General features: G+C 41.9%; 1 protein-coding gene across 1 annotated transcript in view; it reads left to right on the top strand.

Moving 5' to 3' along the window:
• Nucleotides 1-2,973: 2,973 nt before the first annotated feature.
• Nucleotides 2,974-18,915, top strand: part of RSU1 (Ras suppressor protein 1) — a 308,725-nt gene continuing 292,783 nt past the window's right edge. Inside the window, exon 1 of the mRNA XM_006872610.1 lies at nucleotides 2,974-3,082. Within this exon, the coding sequence (XP_006872672.1) occupies nucleotides 2,974-3,082 (109 nt within the window). The remainder of the gene's footprint in view (nucleotides 3,083-18,915) is intronic.

Below are 18,915 nucleotides of genomic sequence, written 5' to 3'. Positions count from 1 at the left end.
TTAGAAACAGGAAAGGAGGAAAGGAACCTCACATACAAGCTAGAAAAGCCAACTCATATGTTCATGCGTGGCTAGGAAAGTACAACTAACAATTCTCAGACAGGAAGGCTTCACAGCGTGACTAGAAAAGAACTACATAAGAATGGGCCTTTGAGGAAATAGATAATTTAGTAAACAGCAGAGAGATTTTACAAATTACAGGTAGATATTTGAGAAGAGCAGGATATTGAGAAGAAGCAGGATACTACCGACCAAAAGGAAACAATCTTGGAACAACAAAGCACTCTTTAAAAGTACTTTATCTTGAGAGCTCATTATTTTTAATCACTTAAAATCTTTTACTAGACATATTGTAAGTTAACGTAGAGAAAATTTTTCACAAGAGTACGCAAAAACATACTAATTCCCCATGATGCGGTATAATATAACATCACCACTTCTTCCATGATGTGATCTGTTGTTACCAGCCCTGAAATTATAATTATCCTATGTATTGTAATCCTCACTTCCATGGTATTGATGAGGTTGGATGCAATCAATAGTATTAAGTTGTATCTTAAGTGAAGCTTTTTTAAGATATAAAAGGAGAGAGAAGTAAGCAGAGCAAGAGGGACCTACTAACACAACATGGAAGAGCTGGGAGAAGAGTGTGTCCTTTGCACCCAGGGTCCCTGCACTGGGAAGCTCCCAGATCCAGGGGAAGTTTGATGCCAAGAGAATGGAGATCTATCTCTAAGGAATAATGGGCCTACAGATGCTAAAAGGAGACAAGGAATTTCCCCCAGACCTAAAGAAGATGAAACCTTCCCCTAGAACCGACACTCTGAATTTGGACTTCTAGGCTCCTATACTGAGAGAATAAATTTCCTGTTGTTAAAGCCATCCATTTGTGATATTTCTGTTATAGAAGCACTAGATCATTAAAACACTAGTAATGGGAGAAACCAATGTCACCTGCCTTTTGAAGCCGTGGGGGAAGAAACATCACTGGGGAGGTATTCCTCCAAAAAGCCATAATCTGAATCTAATCATGAGGAACATTCAAGATCATTCAACAAAGACATGACATGTACCCTTTAATAATGTCTAGCTCAGCCAGTGTAAGAATGAGGAACTGTTTCAGATGAGACATGGATGCAAGGATGATCCTCTCAGTTGGAATATTTTCTAAACATGAAATTTCTGCTTTTACATTTAAGGGTGTAGATACTTCACTCACCCCCTGTAGCCAAGGGCTACAACTCCATTATCACACTATCTCTTTAAGGCTGTGCTCCTTGTTACAATCAAATTACAAGTTAGATTGTAACAAGTAAATATATACCTCTGTCCATTTTGCTGTGAGAAATGTCTAGTACCATCCTTTACTCCATAATATGAAATCTCTCTGCTGAGACGTTTTGTGCTTCTTGGGGGACTACAGAGGCACAGAACAGAACTGGGATTCCATCAGGAAACAGGGAAGTAGAAGCCAGCAGTGAGGCCAGAATTCAACATTTCATTGCTGTTGTAAGATAAAGCGGGGTATTCTGGGAGTGGTACTTGCATATTTCACAGAAGTTAGTCAACTATGTCTTTAAGTGGTTGTGTTTTACTTGTAACTTGTATCTTTGACTTGTACATTACTTGTAACCAAGGGTGACTACAGTTGCTCAAGACTAAGGGTCAGGTGCAAAAACCAACTACAAGATTTTAAAAAGCTCCAATGTGAGCTGGGCGCTGGGATGCTTGCCTTTGTTGCTGTCTAGTCTTCTGCGGGCCTTATGTGTTAACACAAGGACATGTTGCCCTCTCCTGTGAATTCTGTAGGGTAAGCACTGGACTGCTAACTGCATGTCGGTTCAAACCCACAAGCCGCTCCTCAAAAACCCTACACAGGGTCATTATGAGAATCAACTCAACGGTAATTAACTACAACCTGTGAGTTCATTCTTGCCACTATTGTGTCAAAGGACCTCAACTGAGGGTTCCCCTTATTTTTTGCTGACCCTGTTCCAAGCCTGATGTCATTTTTTTCTGCCTAAAGTAAGCAAGTTGAAGGCTCGCCTTCCTGACTGAGGCGCATCCTGTCTGTATTCTGAGACTGACCCATTCCTTCTTTGGGCAGTTCATAGTACACTCAGTATTTTATGCATATAGCGGGAAGTTGGATGCCCCAAAAGAACAATTTCAGGCACAGTTGTGGAGAAGAGACGTCAGGGTAGCAATTTCAACCATATAGGGTTTCATTTTCAGAAGGAGTGCACGGGTAATTTACTTTTAGCTTTCTCTCCCAATTACAACTCTCCCTCGCTCAGTCCCAAACTTCGTTTCATTGCACCGCGCTTTCCGCTTCCACCAACAGAGCCTGCGCCAACCCTAGTGCGCACGCGCCAACTCTGGCCCTATCCGAATCCCAAACCCCAGGGACTACAAGGGGATGGGCTAGCCTCGAGTTGGGCGGTGTCTCAAAGGTGAATAACTAATGTAATTGGCCAGCCTCGGGGTACATGTTCCTTTAGGGGTGGAGCCTTGCCCTGGAGCCACGTCTCCTGAACTGTTCTCCTAATTAGGGAAGGGCTAGTCGCGGGCGGGGTTTGGAGTTGAGAGCTGGCCGGTGTGCGCTTGCGCCAAGCGCCGGGACAGGGCGTGTTCCTGGTTTGGGTTTCCAGTTTTGCGCTGAGCGAGTGCATCTCTTGCTACCGGAGTGTACCCTGCCGAAACCTGTTGTCCCCGACTTCCCAGCCTGTTAGGTGCTGTCTTCCGCAGTAAGTGTGGCATTGCACTTGAGTTTGCTACTTTGTGTGCTTTGGGGTCGGGGTGGGGCGGTGATAGGACCGGACCCTTCCCCCTACCTGCTCCCGGCTTTGCCCCCGCGATGCAGGACTGCGACTCGGAGACTGGGGAGTGGCAGCCGGAGGGCTCTTTCCTTTCTGTGCCCACAGCGCCCTGGCCACCACCCACGTGCTTTGTTGTTGTCGTTTGGTATAGGCCATGTCTAAGTCTCTGAAGAAGTTGGTGGAGGAGAGCCGGGAGAAGAACCAGCCGGAAGTAGACATGAGTGACCGGGGCATCTCCAACATGCTGGATGTCAACGGCCTGTGTAAGTGCTTGGACAGGACCTTCCTTTTGGATGACACTGGACGGGTTTATACATTTCCCATGTAACTGCTGGTCCTCTTAGAGGTTGTAATGATTCAGATCCCATCCTCTGCTTGGAAATGCCACTTGTCTGAAGCTCAGCTCACAAAGTTAGCAATCAGCATTTGTTCTGTTCTGACTGAAAAAGCAAGCCTTAGCATCCAGGATGGCAGTCGTGCAGACAGTTTGCCTCATCCTTTTTCCATGTGGTTTGTGGCATTTTGGTGGGTTTTCAAGCAATTCAATTAATAGTGTCTTTATTTTTTTTAGTTAGTTGATTTTAAATCATTTCTCGTAATATAAGTCTTTGGTCCATGAACAAATAGATGCCACACAAAAGTTACAAAATTAATAAGCATTCTTGTGCCTGCAGTATTTAAAAAAATTTCTTGACTCATTGTCATTATCTGGATCTTTGTTCTCCGAACTTATTTCAGGCTTTTGCTGTCTAGTTATGTTGGTGTTAATTTCCAAATATAACCTCTTGTCCCTTGTCACTTTAGTTTAGTTAATGAATTGCTTCCAGCGTTATTTTCCGATTTTCTGTTACTCTCTCCATTTGGCGCCCTAGGATGAGCACTGGACTGCTGACTACAAGGTCGGCGGTTCAAACCTACCAGCCACTTCAAGAAATTCTATATAGGGTTGCTGTGAGTCAGAACCGACTTGACAACACTTAACAATGACAATAACTCCCTTTAAACCAGAGGTGGGGGTATCTGGTTCACAGTCCCTATAAAGCCCTCAAAAGCATTTAGTTTGGCCCTGCCAACTCAACTGCAGTGCCAGCCGTCATATTATTGTTGTTAGTATCGTCTAGTTGGTTCCAACTCATAGCAACTCTTTATAGGGTTTCCGAGGAGCAGCTGGTGAGTTTAAACCACCAACTTGGTGGTTCACAGTGACCTTGCAGTCCAGTGCATTATCCTGCAGCACCACACCAGGACTCCGGCCACCACGTTGTTGTTGTTAAGTGCCATCAAGTCACTTCTGATTTATAGGGACCCTGTCTGTATAGGGTTTCTGAGGAGTGGCTGGTGAGCTGATTCTAACTGACCTCGCAGGCCAGCACATTAGCACACAATGCTACACCAGGAGTTAATTAAATGTTTGACCAAATATAGCTGGCTAATTTTTTAAGTTGATAAATTTGCATGGTCTGTGGATGATGCTATAAATATCCAAATGACTCTTGGTGGAAAAAAGATTCCCCACCCCTTCTTTGGAGTCCTGGTCTGGCACTGTGGGTTAATGCGTCAGACTGTAAAGCCATTTGAACTGCAAAGTCGGCAGTTCAAGCTCACCAGTTGCTCCTTGGAAACCCTATACAGGGTCGCTATGGGCCAGAACTGACTCGATGGCACTTAACAACGACAACAACAACAACAACCCCTTCTTTAAACCACTGATTGCAAATTAAAATGCCTCCAATGGCCAGCTGAAGATGGCCATGAATCCTTTAATATATATCCCATCTGAAGGCAGCAACTCTGATGCGTAGAAGGTTAAACATTGAGCTGCTCATCTTAAGGTTGGCAGTTCAGATCCACCAGCTTCTCCATTGGAGAAAGATAAACTGCTTCTGTAAAGATTTAGTGTCTCAGAAACCCTGTGCAGAGGTTCTGTTCTGTCTTCCTGGATTACTGTGAAGCAAAAGTAACTCAATGGCAGTGAATTTAGGTTTTATCTAAAGGGGGCAGCTGCTGCACTTGCTACTACTCAGTCCCAAACAGTTGTCATCATGTGGGGATATTGGCCAGTGTTATCAGGTCTCTTTTTCCCCCTAAACTTTTTATTGTGAGTTGGGTGAAGGTGTACAGAACAAATCAGTTTTCCATTCAACAATTGATCTACATTTTGTTTCATCCCATTGACTACAGTCCCTACAATGTAACATGTGTTCCCATTTCTACTCTTCTTCCTCTTGGCCCATCCTTCTATACTTTGTCCTTGGGCAGATGCTGCCTTGTTGATCTCAAATGGTTGTTCTAACAAGTGCCTAGCTCCACATGACAGAGTAGACTGTTCTAGACAGTAATCTTTTCAGGGGCAGATTACCAAGCTCTTGGTGCTATAGATTGTTCTTGGCAAAAGGAAGGGAAATTAGAAATTGTAGATAATTTGCACTTGGTGCGTGTGATGCAGCATCTTGTCACGAAATTTAAGATTTTATACCAGGTAGCATTTCATCCTCTTGGTACATGTTGGTCTTTCAGTTGTAATTGATTCATGGTGTTGGCAACAGAAAAGATGTTTCTGTTACTGATTGACGGTAAAGAATTGGGATGTGTTTCCACACTGCCCCTGCCCAGCTCTGCTGTGTCTTGATTATCTCTGGGGATACTGTTGTCATAGAAAAACAAGAGGATGAGTTGAAAGCAGGAGGCTTGGCACAGCTGTACTCCTGGCTCCATGATGCACTGCGCCTTGTCATCCTTTTACTTGGGGTTGAAGGGAGAAGTTGCTTTCATCAGAGTAGCTTTATATTCCTCGGCTGTTAAAAAGGAAATTATGTAGTGTTTATGAGTAGGAAACGTGATATAACTCTTTCAGTTCAACTCCATTATCTTTTTGAGGCCTTGACTTTTACTGAAGAAGAAAAGATAGCCACTTGCTTCCTGGAAAAAAAAAGTTTCTGGTGTAGCATTGGGTAATAAAAAGCAAAATCATTCTTAAATTTTTCCACAGAAGTAGCTAAGGAAGTGTTTCTTGGAAGGTTTGCTCTTATTGTTATTGTTGGTGTCATTTAGTCTATTTTGACTCATAGTGACTCTATCTATCAAAGCAGAACTGCCCCACAGAGTTATCTAGGCTGTAATCTTGATGGAAGGGAGTCCTGGTGTGGCACTTTAGGATAAGTACTGGACCACAAGGTCGGTTTGAACTGCGAGGTTCAAATCCACCAGCTGCTCCTTATGCAGGGTTGCTGTGAGTGGGAACTGACTAGACAACATTTAACAACAACAGTAACAATATTTATGGGAGCAAATCACCAGGTCAGTCTACTGTGGAGCCTCTTGATGATTTTGAACCTCCAGTCTTTTGGTTAACACCTGGGTGTCTAACAGTTGCTCCTCTAGGGTTCCTTGAGAAATTCAGTAGAAGGGAATGTGGAGATGATTCTTCCTCTTACCTCCATAGTGTAGTCTAAAGGAGTGGCACTTCTCCCCTAATTCCTGACCTCAGATTACCTGGGAACCTCTTCAGAAGCCCATTCATCCACTGAGACTCATTTAGCAATAATGTGCATAATGCTGAGTATACAAGTGTAAAAAGGTTACACTCAGTATGAACCTATCTTTATAATACCTAGCCATTGGGCCTGATGTATATTGGCAAAGACATGAAGTATATACCTGCCAAAAAACCCATTGCCTGATGCAGTTGATCCTGACTTATAGCTATCCTCTAGGATGGAATAGAACTGCCTCACGGGGTTTCCAAGGCTGTGCGCCGTTGTTGAAGCAGACCGGTACATCTTTCTCCTGTGGTCCTTTCAGTTAGCAGCCTAACCAACACATAACCACTGCCCCACCAGGGTTCCTTCATGAAGTATCAGTGCATTAAAATATTTGACGTGGCTACATTAACTGTAGTATAAGAAGACCCATATTTATTCCATTATAAAATTTTAACTAACAATGAATTTCGATACATTGTTATCAAGATGAAACATAGGGAGCAATTCAGTGTTTGTACAGAGAGTGGCTATTTCATGTGTCTTTAGCTTTCCCTTCATCATATTTCCTTTGTTTACTTTCTCTAAAAATAGGCTAGAATTACATTTTGAAGATAAGAATGAAGGCTTTGGACTTATTATAATATTCTGAGCGTATGGACTCTTTTTCTTCCTAATAGAAGTTTTCTTTTTTCTTTAACAAACATACTTTTTTAGGCTAGCAGTCCCAAATTCAAGGCAAAAGAAGGTTTTCTCTTTCTGTTGACTCTAAAGGAAGGTCATTATCTCCTTAGAACATTTATGGGTTTTGTAGACATTAAGATTTCTTAGATCTTTCCCTGGGTCTAGGAGGTGCTCAGTACAAGGGCCCCAAGTCCAAAGGATGAGAATGCTTCTGGACCTTCTTCCTTGATAACAGTCAGGTTCTTTCTGGATGGAGTTTTGTGTTTTAAATGCAGTATTTGCTTCCTCAGAGGCTGTAAGTCACCTTCTTAAAATGTATTCCAAAGTTTAGGTTCCAGAAGTTTTCTGAAGGGAAAACTTATTCATCTCAAGGCAGACATCAGATAAGTTCTACAGTTTGCTTTTTATTTTTAGGTGCTCCAGTTTTTAACCAGTCCAGCCGTATTCTAGCTATGGTCAGATTATACTCTGCTGGGCAAAAGAATACAGTATTGGAGTTGAACAGACTAGGTTCACATCTTTTATCTGCTGTGACCTTGGACATGTAGTGAATTGTGTATTAGGCTGCTAACCACAGGCTGGCAGTTCAAACCCACCAGCCACTCCTCTGGAGAAATATGAAGCAGTTGTTTTAGTAAATATTTACAGTGTTAGAAACCCTAGGAAGTCATTGTAATCAGCCCTGTAGAGTCGTTATGAGTTGGAATCAACTTGATGATGTTGTTGTTATTGTTATATGCCATCAAATCGGCTCCGACCCATAGCGACCCTGTACAGGATTTCCAAGGCTGTAAATCTTTACGGGAGCAGAAAACCTCATCTTTCTCCTGTGGATCAAGTGGCAGTTTCAAACTGCTGACCTTAAGGTTCGCAGCCTGATTCGTAACCACTACGCTATCAGAGCTCCTCAACTTGATGATAGTGGGTTTGAATTTTTTTTTTCATTTGGAGAAGCTACTGTGTTACCTCTTGCGGTTGTTATCGGGTGCCACCAAGTCAGTTCCAATCCATAGTGATCTTGTATAGGATTTCCGAGGAATGGCTGGTGAGTTTGAACCACTGACCTTGTGGTTCAAATCGACCTTGTGGTCTAGTGCTTATCCTACAGTGCCATTCCAGGACTCTACATTGTTTTTGTTGTTAAGTGTTGTTGAGTCAATTCCGACTCATAATGAGCCTGTATAGGGTTTCCGAGGAGCAGCTGGTGTGCTTGAACCGCTGACCTTGAGGTTCAAATGGCTTTGCAGTCTGGCGCATTAACCCACAACGCCACACCAGCACTCAAATTCTTCATCATCAAATGAGAACATTAGTGTCCATTTCTTAGGTTTAGTGTTACATACCGTAATGCACAGCAAGTACACTGTATCGGATATGTGAATGCATATTAAATGTATCTAGGTGGAGACCAATAGCTGGCAGATGTAACTCGTCCCAGCATAATCTGTAGCTTGAACCAAGTGTTTTATTTGGTTAATTAGACCAGGTCAGACGTATGTTGATGCTTCCTGTGTGGACTGTAACAACCTATAAGGTTTCGTGTTTTCTTCTAGGATACGTACAGATTTATATTCCTATTTTATTTGATTTCTTTTGCATCTTTTGGGTGTTTTTTCTAAATGGCATTGTAATCTGCACACATACTGTCCTTAGAGCCTCCAAGAGTAATGGTACCAATTGTGTTCTTATTAAAGAGGCCACAGCAGAAACTCTCCTGCAAGCATCGACTGTCGTCTTCTCGATGATAAAAAGGCTTTTGAAGGGTCCCCTAATCAACCTCTACAGGGACAGAGAATCCCATGGTAGCCTGGCTGAGTTGCTTTCATTTCTTTTAAGTCTTTAGTGACTTTTTAGTGTCTTCAAGTTTATTGCCCTCTGGGTGGCTAACCCTTTATCAAGCTTTTTTTATTTTTCAGGCCAGACTAAGAGGTCTTTCAGAGAAATCTAGAGAGCAGAATAACCTGCTACCAGCGGAGAGTGGTCTTTCCGAAGGACGATGCATAATAATCAACAACATAATCACTGTGGGGCTATTTCAGGGGTCCTGTTAAACCTGGAAGTAGCTGCCCTGTTAGAAGCCTATTTTATCAATATAGGCTGTCTTTGGGGCAAAAAGAAAAGAACAAAAAAGTGCATATGGTTTTAGTGATAATCTTTATTAAAAGTCTTTTTTTTTTTTTTTTCCTCTTAACCTCCTAAATTGTGTGAACATCTCTTCCTTTGTGCTTTTAAACAGGCTGTGCTGTGGTCTGGAAAGTTCTTTTTCTTCTCTTCCTAGCTACCTTCCACTTGCCAGCTAGTGCTTGTTGAAAGAATGAATGACTCATCACTCCATCTGACTCCATTCTTGTGTCACCAATTTTGGGAAGCTGCCTTCCCATCCACACTTGTTTAAGTGGCTTTTCTCTGCTCACTTAGCCTCCCTCTTGTGGAACTGTGAGTTCGTGCGCTGGACCGTGAGGTCAGTTTGAACCACAAGGTTGGCGCTTCAAGCTCACCAGCTGCTCCTCAGAAATGCTATACAGGGTCGCTATGGGCGAGAACCGGTTTGATGGCATTTAATAATAAAAACAGCATGATCCCTGAACCTGATGAAATGTTCAGGAAAAGTCTATTGAAGATATGAAAGTTACTGTTTATAGTAAAGAATTTTGGAGGTGCAAATGGTTAGACTCTTGACTACTTATTGAAAGGTTGATGGTTCCAGCCTGCCTAACCGTGTGTTAGGAAAGTCCTGTTGATCTATTCCTGAAACGTCACATCCATGAAAACCCTATATAACAATTCTGCCCTTCACACATGGGTTGCCTGAGTTGGCGTCAGCTCAGTAGTAACCGATAGCAACAACATGAGAGCTAGGCCTCTCCCCACATGCCCTCCTCAGCTTTCCAGAGAGAAATCGGTTCTGACCATTGGAAACATGATAGAAATGTCAGATAGTCTACTTTTTTTGTTTCATGACATATATGTGATCACCGTAGAAAATAAAAACAAAGAAAAATTTGACCCCTTTGGTGTAACAGAATGAAATGTTGTTTTACTGTTTTTTGATCATTTAACTAACGTTTTGGATCCAATCATTTAAGGCTTATTTTTGTAAGCATCTTTTTTTTTTTTAAAAATGTTTGCTAACTGTTTGGCTTAACCTCTCTGTGCCTCAGTGTCCTCCTCAGTGGTTGTTGTTGTTGTTAAGCGCTGTGGAGTCGATTCCGACTCATAGCAACCCTGTACAGGGTTTCCGAGGCTATAAATCTTTATGGGGGCAGAAAGCCTCATCTTTTTCCCACGGAACAGCTGGTAGTTTCGAACTACTGACCTTGCAGTTTGCAGCCCGATTCGTAACACCTACGCTACCAGAGCTCTGTGTTGTTAGGTGCTATCAATTCGGTTCTGGCTTATGGCAACCCTGTATAGGCTTTAATGAGGCCATTGATTTTTACGGAAGCAGAAAGCCTCATCTTTCTCCTGCGGACTGGCTGGTGGGTTTGAACTGCCGACCTTGTAGTTAGCAATCCTTTAGTGCCACCAGGGCTCCTTCCTCATCAGTAAAGTGGAGATAGTAAGTGCCGACTTATATTGTGAGTCACTTTCTGTTAAGTGTCTAATATGTCACCTTGGCACATCCTGGTCTTGCTAATCACTACATGATGTTATTTTTTAAATGACTTTATCTAGGATGGTTTGATGAATGAGAGTTACTTGAACTCTCAGTGATGGTAGTTCACCACTGGCCTTTGCCTACTTGTCTGACTGTTGCACTGTGCTGTCTCATTCAATGCCTCACCCCTCACCCGATTCAGAATTCCTGGCAAAAGGTGGGCAGGTATTCCCAGTGGTGGGTAGGGAGCTGGATGCTTCACAGGATTTCATTTGTGTTTTGATTGTGGCGATGTGTGTTACATACTGTTGGCAGTTTTTCTTCTAATAATTATATTTTAGACATGTCATTCCATGAAAGCAAAATGCCGTACCTTTCTCTTGGGGAGCAGCTGGTGGGTCCAAACTACTGACCTTTACACAGCAAGGTTCTTTAACCACTGTGCCATGAGGACAACTGTTTAAATTACAAAGTGATAGTAACTATTTGCTATGTTAAGAAAATTGTATTTATTGCATATGAAATAGTTACCCTTTCACCATAAGAACCCATCGCACCCAGTGCTTTGAGAACCACTATTATTGTGAACAGTGTTGTTGTTAACAAGAACAACAAAATTGTTGTTAACTGCTATTGAGTCGATTCCAACTCATAGCGACCCTGCATAGTTTCCAAGGAGCCACTGGTAGGTTTGAACTGCAGCCTTATGGTTTGAAGTCCAGTGCTGATCCTACAGGTGCCACAGCTAGCTCTTAATTGTGATCATCAGTAGTAGAAATTGTGGGTAACTGAAAATCCTTCCCTCTATCCTATTGTCATAAATGTACCCGAACCTTAGTTAAAGAAAACCCAATATGGATATGCAAAGTATTACTGTTACAAAGCAAAGACTAGTGATTATTTCTTTATATCACACAAAGCCCCATTGTTTTTTTCAATATCAAATTTGCTCAGTTGTTTTAGTTTTCACTTTTTTAGGTAAAAGGTAATTTACAAAAAACGCTGCCAGGGAAAAGTATATCTAGATCAGGCGCTTGACCAGTAGGGGTCAGTATTGAGCCTGAAAATTTTGCTTCCGCCATCTCATCACTTTATCCTTCTTCATGCCTCTTTCTTCCAGTAAAGTACTCTTTCATAGTACTTCATTTATTAGACTCACAGTAAAGTAAACCTCACCTGTTAAAATGCCAGCAAGTCGACTCTCACTCATGGTAACCCCCATCCTGCACTGGTCATCATTCTTGAGTCCATTCCTTCAGCCACTTTGTGTATTTTGAGGGCCTTTGAAACCAGGGTTGATATCACCCAGTGTGGTAGCTCATGGTGTCACACACATTTAGGCACACCCGTGAATCTCCCCTTGGTGTACAGAGTGGCTTGAGAGCGGCCAGTGTTGGAGACCCTTACCACAATATTGTAAGTTTGTTTTTTAAAGACAAAAAGTGTGTTTAAGTTGTCAGGCCATGTCAAAGATATATTTAATGATATATATCGACTCGACGGCACTTGACAACAACAATACATATGGAGTACTGGTGTGGCACTGTAGGAAGGTCATTTTGAACCACAAGGTTCGCAGTTCAAACTCACCAGCTGCTTCATGGAAACTGTACTGGCTTGCTGTGAGTCAGAACTGACTCAGTGGCACTTAACAACAATATATGTACCCACTGCCACTGTGTGGCACTAGTATAAGTGCTTGACTGTGCTTATACTGCAAACCCACCAGCCGCTCCTTAGAAGCCCTAGTTCAGATGTTAAGGAGGGGGTGATCTCCAGGGCTAACTGGAACAAGCAACCTTTACCTAAAAAGCATTCAGTTTCAGAATTCCATGAAATACTATGCCAGGCAAATAAAATGCATCATTGGACCAGCCTGCCACTTGTAACTTTGGGTGTACAGGATTTTTGCAGAACTCTAGCTGTTTAAGAAGCAAAAGAAACAGTCTCTGTTGTTGCATGCCATGAGCTGGTTCTCACTCATAGTTGCTCTGTTAATCCTGACTTGTTCAGTGGTGGTTCCAGGTTTTATGCTGGGACAGAGCTCCAAGGGTCGATTTCCACCATTCATAGAAGCATTTTCCTGTCCCATGGCATCTCAACACAGATCCCTGCTCTGGAATAGACAGACCCTTCCCAATTTCAGCTGCTCTTCTCAAATTGGTCTTCTCTGCCTTCTAGTGATTAAACCAAAATTAAAGCAGTTGCCAACTCATGAAGTTGGCTCCAGCTCACGAAGACACCCTGTTGATGACTATGCATCACCAGACTTTTCTTCTGAAGCATCTTGGGGTGGACCTGAGCCATGTATTTGTGTTGTTGTTGTTAGAAGCTTTAACTGTTTCACTCTTAGGAACTTTGTGCGCTCCAGTGAATACTAAGTAACAATCTCAGGATTCTCGCTTCTCAGATTTGTTATGTGCTCTTATTTCTCTGTGTTTTCACGCACACAGAACCAGTATCATATGTCTTGTGGCTGTTGGTAGTGCCTCTCACGCATGTATGTTTTGGGGTTTGTAAGGATACGTCATCACCTCGTTAGGCTGTAAATTTGTGGCTTTGGATTGTTGATTGCTAACTTAGAAGCTCTGCTGTTTTTATGTGGGGATTCATACAATATGCTGTTGTGTTGCCGCCATCTTCTCAAAAATTCATGCTTGGTGTTTAATCTAGCAGACGTAGGAGTTGATTTTTCTGCTTCCTTTTCTATTATAGGCATCTGGGACTTCTGGCCTGCGTTTTGGAAGCTTGAGCTATGGACTCTCACAGCTTGTCCTCCCCCTCCCTCCTGTTCTGTAACACAGATGTGGCAGCTGTGAGGTTTTTCTAAGGTTTTCACACTTAGCAATGAACTGGTGATGGTTTAGAGTTAATGGGGTCCCTGGGCTGGTACAAATGGTTAACAAGTTAGACTGCTAACTGAAAAGTTGGTCATTTGAGAGCAACCAGAAGTACCTTGGAGGAAAGGCTTGGCAATCTGTTTCCAAGAAAGTCAGACATTGACAGGCTTGCAGAATGTGCCCTTTGGTTGTTTAAATTCTTACATATTCCTGAGTATTTTTGTATACATCTCCCCCCTCCCCTCCAGAAAAAAAAGGAAACACAGGGAACGGAAGCAAATACTGTTTAATGATGATGTACGGAGGAGATTATAATCATTGCAATTAAATGATAGTGTAAAGCGAGTTTTCTACCATGTAAACTGTCACTCAGTCACAATTTAAAAAATCAGCCATTGAAAACCTACAGAGCTTAATTGTTCCCTGAATCACATGGCGTCATCATGAGGTGGAGTTGTTTCCATGACAACTGTGTGATTGGCTACTCTACATGCACCAGAGATCTAATAATAATGCGACTTAAAAAGTAAAAACGTTGTTTTCCTGTCACATTACAGTCTAAGATGAGGGTTCCAGGTCAGTGCTTATCTTTGTGGTATTCAGGATTCCCTTCCACATGCTTCTCTGTGCCACATGGAACATTGGCTTCATCTGTCCAGCATTTGGAAGTATAACTGGTGAAAGGGACAGAGAACAGAGCAAGGTCCCTATTGCCCTTAATGGTCTTAATTGGGAAATGGTGCCTACCACTTCTGTTTAGGGTCTCTTTCTAAGAACCCATTACACCAAATGCAGGAGAGGCTGGGCAAGGTTGCCTCACAACCCTATTCAGATGTGAGAAGGGAGAATACGTTTGGTAGACTAGGGGATTTGTAGTTAAATTTTCTCAGTCCTTTCCCTAACTGCCACCCTTTTCTTCTTCATTTAGAATCTTGTTATTGTTATTCAGTGCCATTGAGTCAGTTCCATCTCATATTGATCCTGTATAGGGTTCCAAAGGGGACGCTGGCAGGTTTGAACTGCTGACCTTTTGGTTCATAGTCCAGTGGTGATCCTGCAGCACCACACCAGGAGACCTCTTAGAATCTTAGCCCATGTATAGCACATGCTATCTGGGTGTGCCTCCAGAACATACAGGGTAGATATAAGCAGACAGTGGTTTGAAGCATGGACTTTGGAGTCTAAATCTTTGTTAACTAACCCTACTGTGCTGCTTATGAAAAGGTTTCCTGGCATCTTTACACTTTGATAAATGGGAAAAAATAAATTTCTCTGATAAAAGCTAATGTATGTGTAGTATATGATGTTGTTGTTGTTGTTAAGTGCCATCGAGTCGGGTCCGACCCATAGCGATCCTGTACAGGGTTTCCGAGGGTGTAAATCTTTATGGGAGTAGAAAGCCTCATCTTTCTCCCGCGGAGCGGCTGGTAGTTTCGAACCGCTGACCTTAAGGTTTGCAGCCCGATTCGTAACCACTACGCTACCAGAGCTCCATGTAGTATATGATACTGAGTTAAAAATGATGTTTATGCACAACTCAAAAGGAGGAGAAATACTGCACACATACATCAATAATCCGAACATGGAATCTAGGCACATTGGAAGTTGTCAAAAATGAAATGGAACATATAAGGTCGATATCCTATACATTAATGAACTGAAATGGACTGGTATTGGCCACTTTGAATCAGACAATGGTGTGGCGTTGTGGGCTAATGCGCTAGACTGAAAAGTTGGTTTGAACTGCAAGGTCAGTGGTTCAAGTTCACCAGTCGCTCTGTGGAAACCCTATACAGGGTCGCTATGGTTCAGAACTGACTTGATGGCACTTAACAACAACAACAATGGTTTACTATGCTGGAACAGCAAATTGAAGAGGAATGAAATTGCATGCTTCATTAAATAGGGCATTTCAACATCTGTCTTTAAGTACGAGGCTATCTGTGATAGGATAATATCCATATGCCAATAAGAAAGAAGAGTTAATACCACTCTTATTCAAATTTACATGCCAGTCACTGAAGTCAGTGATTATGAAATTGAAGAATTCTACCAACTTCTTCAGTCTGAAATTGATCAAACATGCAATCAAGATGCTTTTTTAAAATTTTATTACTGGTGATTGATGGTAAAGGTTCTAAACAAAGAGAAAGGATCAGTAGTTGAAAAATATGGTCTTGGCCATAGAAATGAGGCTAGAGATTACATAATAGAATTTTGTAAGATCAATGATTTACTCACTGCAAATACCTTTTTTAAACATCATAAAAGGTGACTATATACCTGGGCCTCATCAGATAGAATACACAGATATCAAATTAACGGCATCTGTGGAAAGAGACTGTGGAAAAGCTCAATATCATCAGCCAAAGCAAGGCCAAGAGCTGACTTTGGAACAGACTATCAATTGCTCATATACAAAAGTTCAGGCTGAAATTGAAGAAAACTGAGATTGAGTCCACTAGAACCAAAATCTGACTTTCAGCATGTCCCACTTGAATTTAGAGACCATCTCAAGAACAAATTTGATGCATTAGCCACTGATTACTAAGAACCAGAACTGTGGGATGACATCAAGAGCAAAAGGTCATTAAAAAGTCAGGAAAGAAAGAAAAGACTAAAATGAATGTCAGAAGAGACTCTGAAATTTGCACTGTTTGTTAAAGTGAATAGTAAAAATGAGGAAGTCAAAGAGCTGAACAGAAAATTTCAAAGGTTAGCTCAAGAAGACAAAGTCAAGTATTATAATGAAATGTGCAAACACTTGGAGTTAGAAAAATCAAAAGGGAAGAACACAGTGAGCACTTCTCAAACTGAAAGATTTGAAGAAAAAATTCAAATCTTCACTTGAAAATATTGAAGGCTATTATGGGCAAAATGATGTCATCCCACAACTCTTCTGGTCTTTGGTCTTTAGTGTTTAATGTATCAAATCTGTTCTTCAGATGATCTCTAAATTCAGGTGGGATATATTCAAGGTTATATTTTGGCTCTCGTGGACTTGTTTTCATTTTCTTCAGCTTCAACTTGAATTTGCATGTAAGCAGTTGATGGTCTGTTCTACAGTCTTCCCCTCACCTTACTTTGACTGATGATATGGAGCTTTTCCATCATCTCTTTCCACAGTAGTCAATTTGATTTCTGTGTATTACATCTGGTGAGGTCTGTGTATATCATCATCTCTTATACTGTCTAAAGAAGGCATTTGAATTGCACCTACTGATTTTGTAGAATTCTATCATGCCATCTCCAGCATCATTTCTATCACCAAGGCCATATTTTCCAACTACTGATCCTTCCTCTTTGTTCCCAACCTTTGCATTCCAGTCACCAGTAATGATGATTAAGTTTTGATTGCATGTTTGATCAATTTCAGATGGAAGAAGTTGGTACAATTCTTCTATTTCATCCTCACTGGCTTAAGTGGTTGGTTGTTGTTGTTGTTATGTGCCGTGGAGTCGGTTCTGACACATAGCGACCCTGTACAGGGTTTCTAAGGCTGTAAATCTTTACGGGAAAGGAGCTCTGGTAGCGTAGTGGTTACGAATCGGGCTGTGAACCTCAGGGACAGCAGTTCGAAACTACCAGCTGTTCCGCGGGAGAAAAATGAGGCTTTCTGTTCCCGTAAAGATTTATAGCCTCGGAAACCCTGTACAGGGTCGCTATGAGTCGGAACCGACTCCACGGCACATAACAACAACAACAACAACAACAAATCTTTACGCTACCAGAGTGGTTGGTGCATAAATTTAAATAATAGTGGTATTAAACGGGCTTCCGAGTAGGTGCATGGATATTATCCTATCACAGACAGCGTTGTACCTCATGACTGATCTGGATATGTTCTTTTTGACAATGAATGCAACACCATTCCTCTTCAATTTGTCATTTCCAGCATTTTAAACCATGTGGTTGTCATATTCAAAATGGCCAATACTAGTCCATTTCAGTATTTCACTAATGCATAAGGTAAGGAGCTCTGGTAGCATAGTGGTTACAAGTCGGGTTGCAGTTTGAAACTACCAGCAGTTCTGCTGGAGAAAGAGGAGGCGTTCTGCTGCCGTAAAGATTTATAGCCTCAGAAACCCTGTGCAGGGTCAATATGAGTCAGAATCTACTCCACAGTACCTACCAACAGCAGCAACAATGCCTAAGATACCCATGTTTATGCATTCCATTTCTTTTTTGACACTTTCTAATTCTCCTAGACTCATACATAGTACATTCCATGTTCCGATTATTAATGGATATTCACAGCTGTTTCTCTTCAGTTTGAGTTGTGCACCATCAGCAAATGAAGGTCCCACGGGCTTTACTCCCACAGGCTTTACCCTATTCGCATCATCATGGTCAACTCTACTTTGAGGAGGCGGCTCTTCTTCAGTCGCATTTTGAGTGCCTTTCAACCTCGGGCTCATTTTCCAACACTATATCTGACAGTGTTTCTCTGCTATTCATAAGGTTTTCAGTGACGAAATATTTGTAAGTAGTTTGTCACTGTTTCCAACTAGTCTGTCTTCATCCAGAAGCACATCTGAAACCTGTCCACCATGGGTGACCCTGCTGGTATTTAAAATACTGGTGGCATAGCTTTCAGAATCACAGCAACTCACAAGCTACCACAGTACGACAAATTGACAGACAAGTGGGATGACATTAAGAACATCATACAGGAAAAAAGCAAAAACTCATTAAGAAGACAAGAAAGAAGGCAAAGATCAAAATGGATGTCAGAAAAGGCTCTGAAACTTGCTCTCCAGGGTAGAGATGCTAAAGCAAATGGAAAAAATGAGGAGGTACAAGAGCTGAACAGAAAATGTCAAAGGTCAGCTCGAGAAGACAAAGTTAAATATTACAATGAAATGTGCAAAGATCTGGAATCAGAAAATCAAAAAGGAAGAACACACTCAGCATTTCTCAAGCTAGGGGAACTGAAGAAAAAAATTCAAGGCTTAGCTTTTGTTATTGAAGACATCAAAAGAAGATGGAAGGAATACACAGAGTCACTGTACCAAAAAGTCACTGTACAAAAAGGTTGATGTTCAACCATTTTAAGAGGTAGTATATGACCCACTTGACCTGGCTTCAGTGACTGGATGATCAGAGCTCACCCAGAAGAAGAAAGAAGAGGGAAAAAAAGAGTAATCTGCTACAATTTGATGAACTTGACCTACACCTATGGATGCAGTAGCTCAAAAGAAGGATCAAATCCTTACAGCAAGGATCATTCCTACCCCCTCCATACACAGAGTAGACAGGGATGGGCAACTTGGATATTGGCTACCCAAAATTGGGGGCGGGGGAGGGGGGCGCCTGCAAAGTCAAGAAGTGACTGGCTTACAAGCTTTCAAAAGGAAACCTGGATTCAGAGGGCATGGTGGAAGGTAGAATCTCCACTGAGTAGTATACAATCTGTCTAGGCAGGGCTGATGAAATGAAATGCGAATGGATCTCTTGTGCTACAATAGCGAATAATTGTTATCAGGACTGCTTGT

The sequence above is a fragment of the Chrysochloris asiatica genome, unplaced genomic scaffold (genome assembly GCF_000296735.1).
Source record: "Chrysochloris asiatica unplaced genomic scaffold, ChrAsi1.0 scaffold00206, whole genome shotgun sequence".
Lineage (NCBI taxonomy): Eukaryota > Metazoa > Chordata > Mammalia > Afrosoricida > Chrysochloridae > Chrysochloris > Chrysochloris asiatica.
This window is presented reverse-complemented; position numbering and strand designations above follow the sequence as displayed.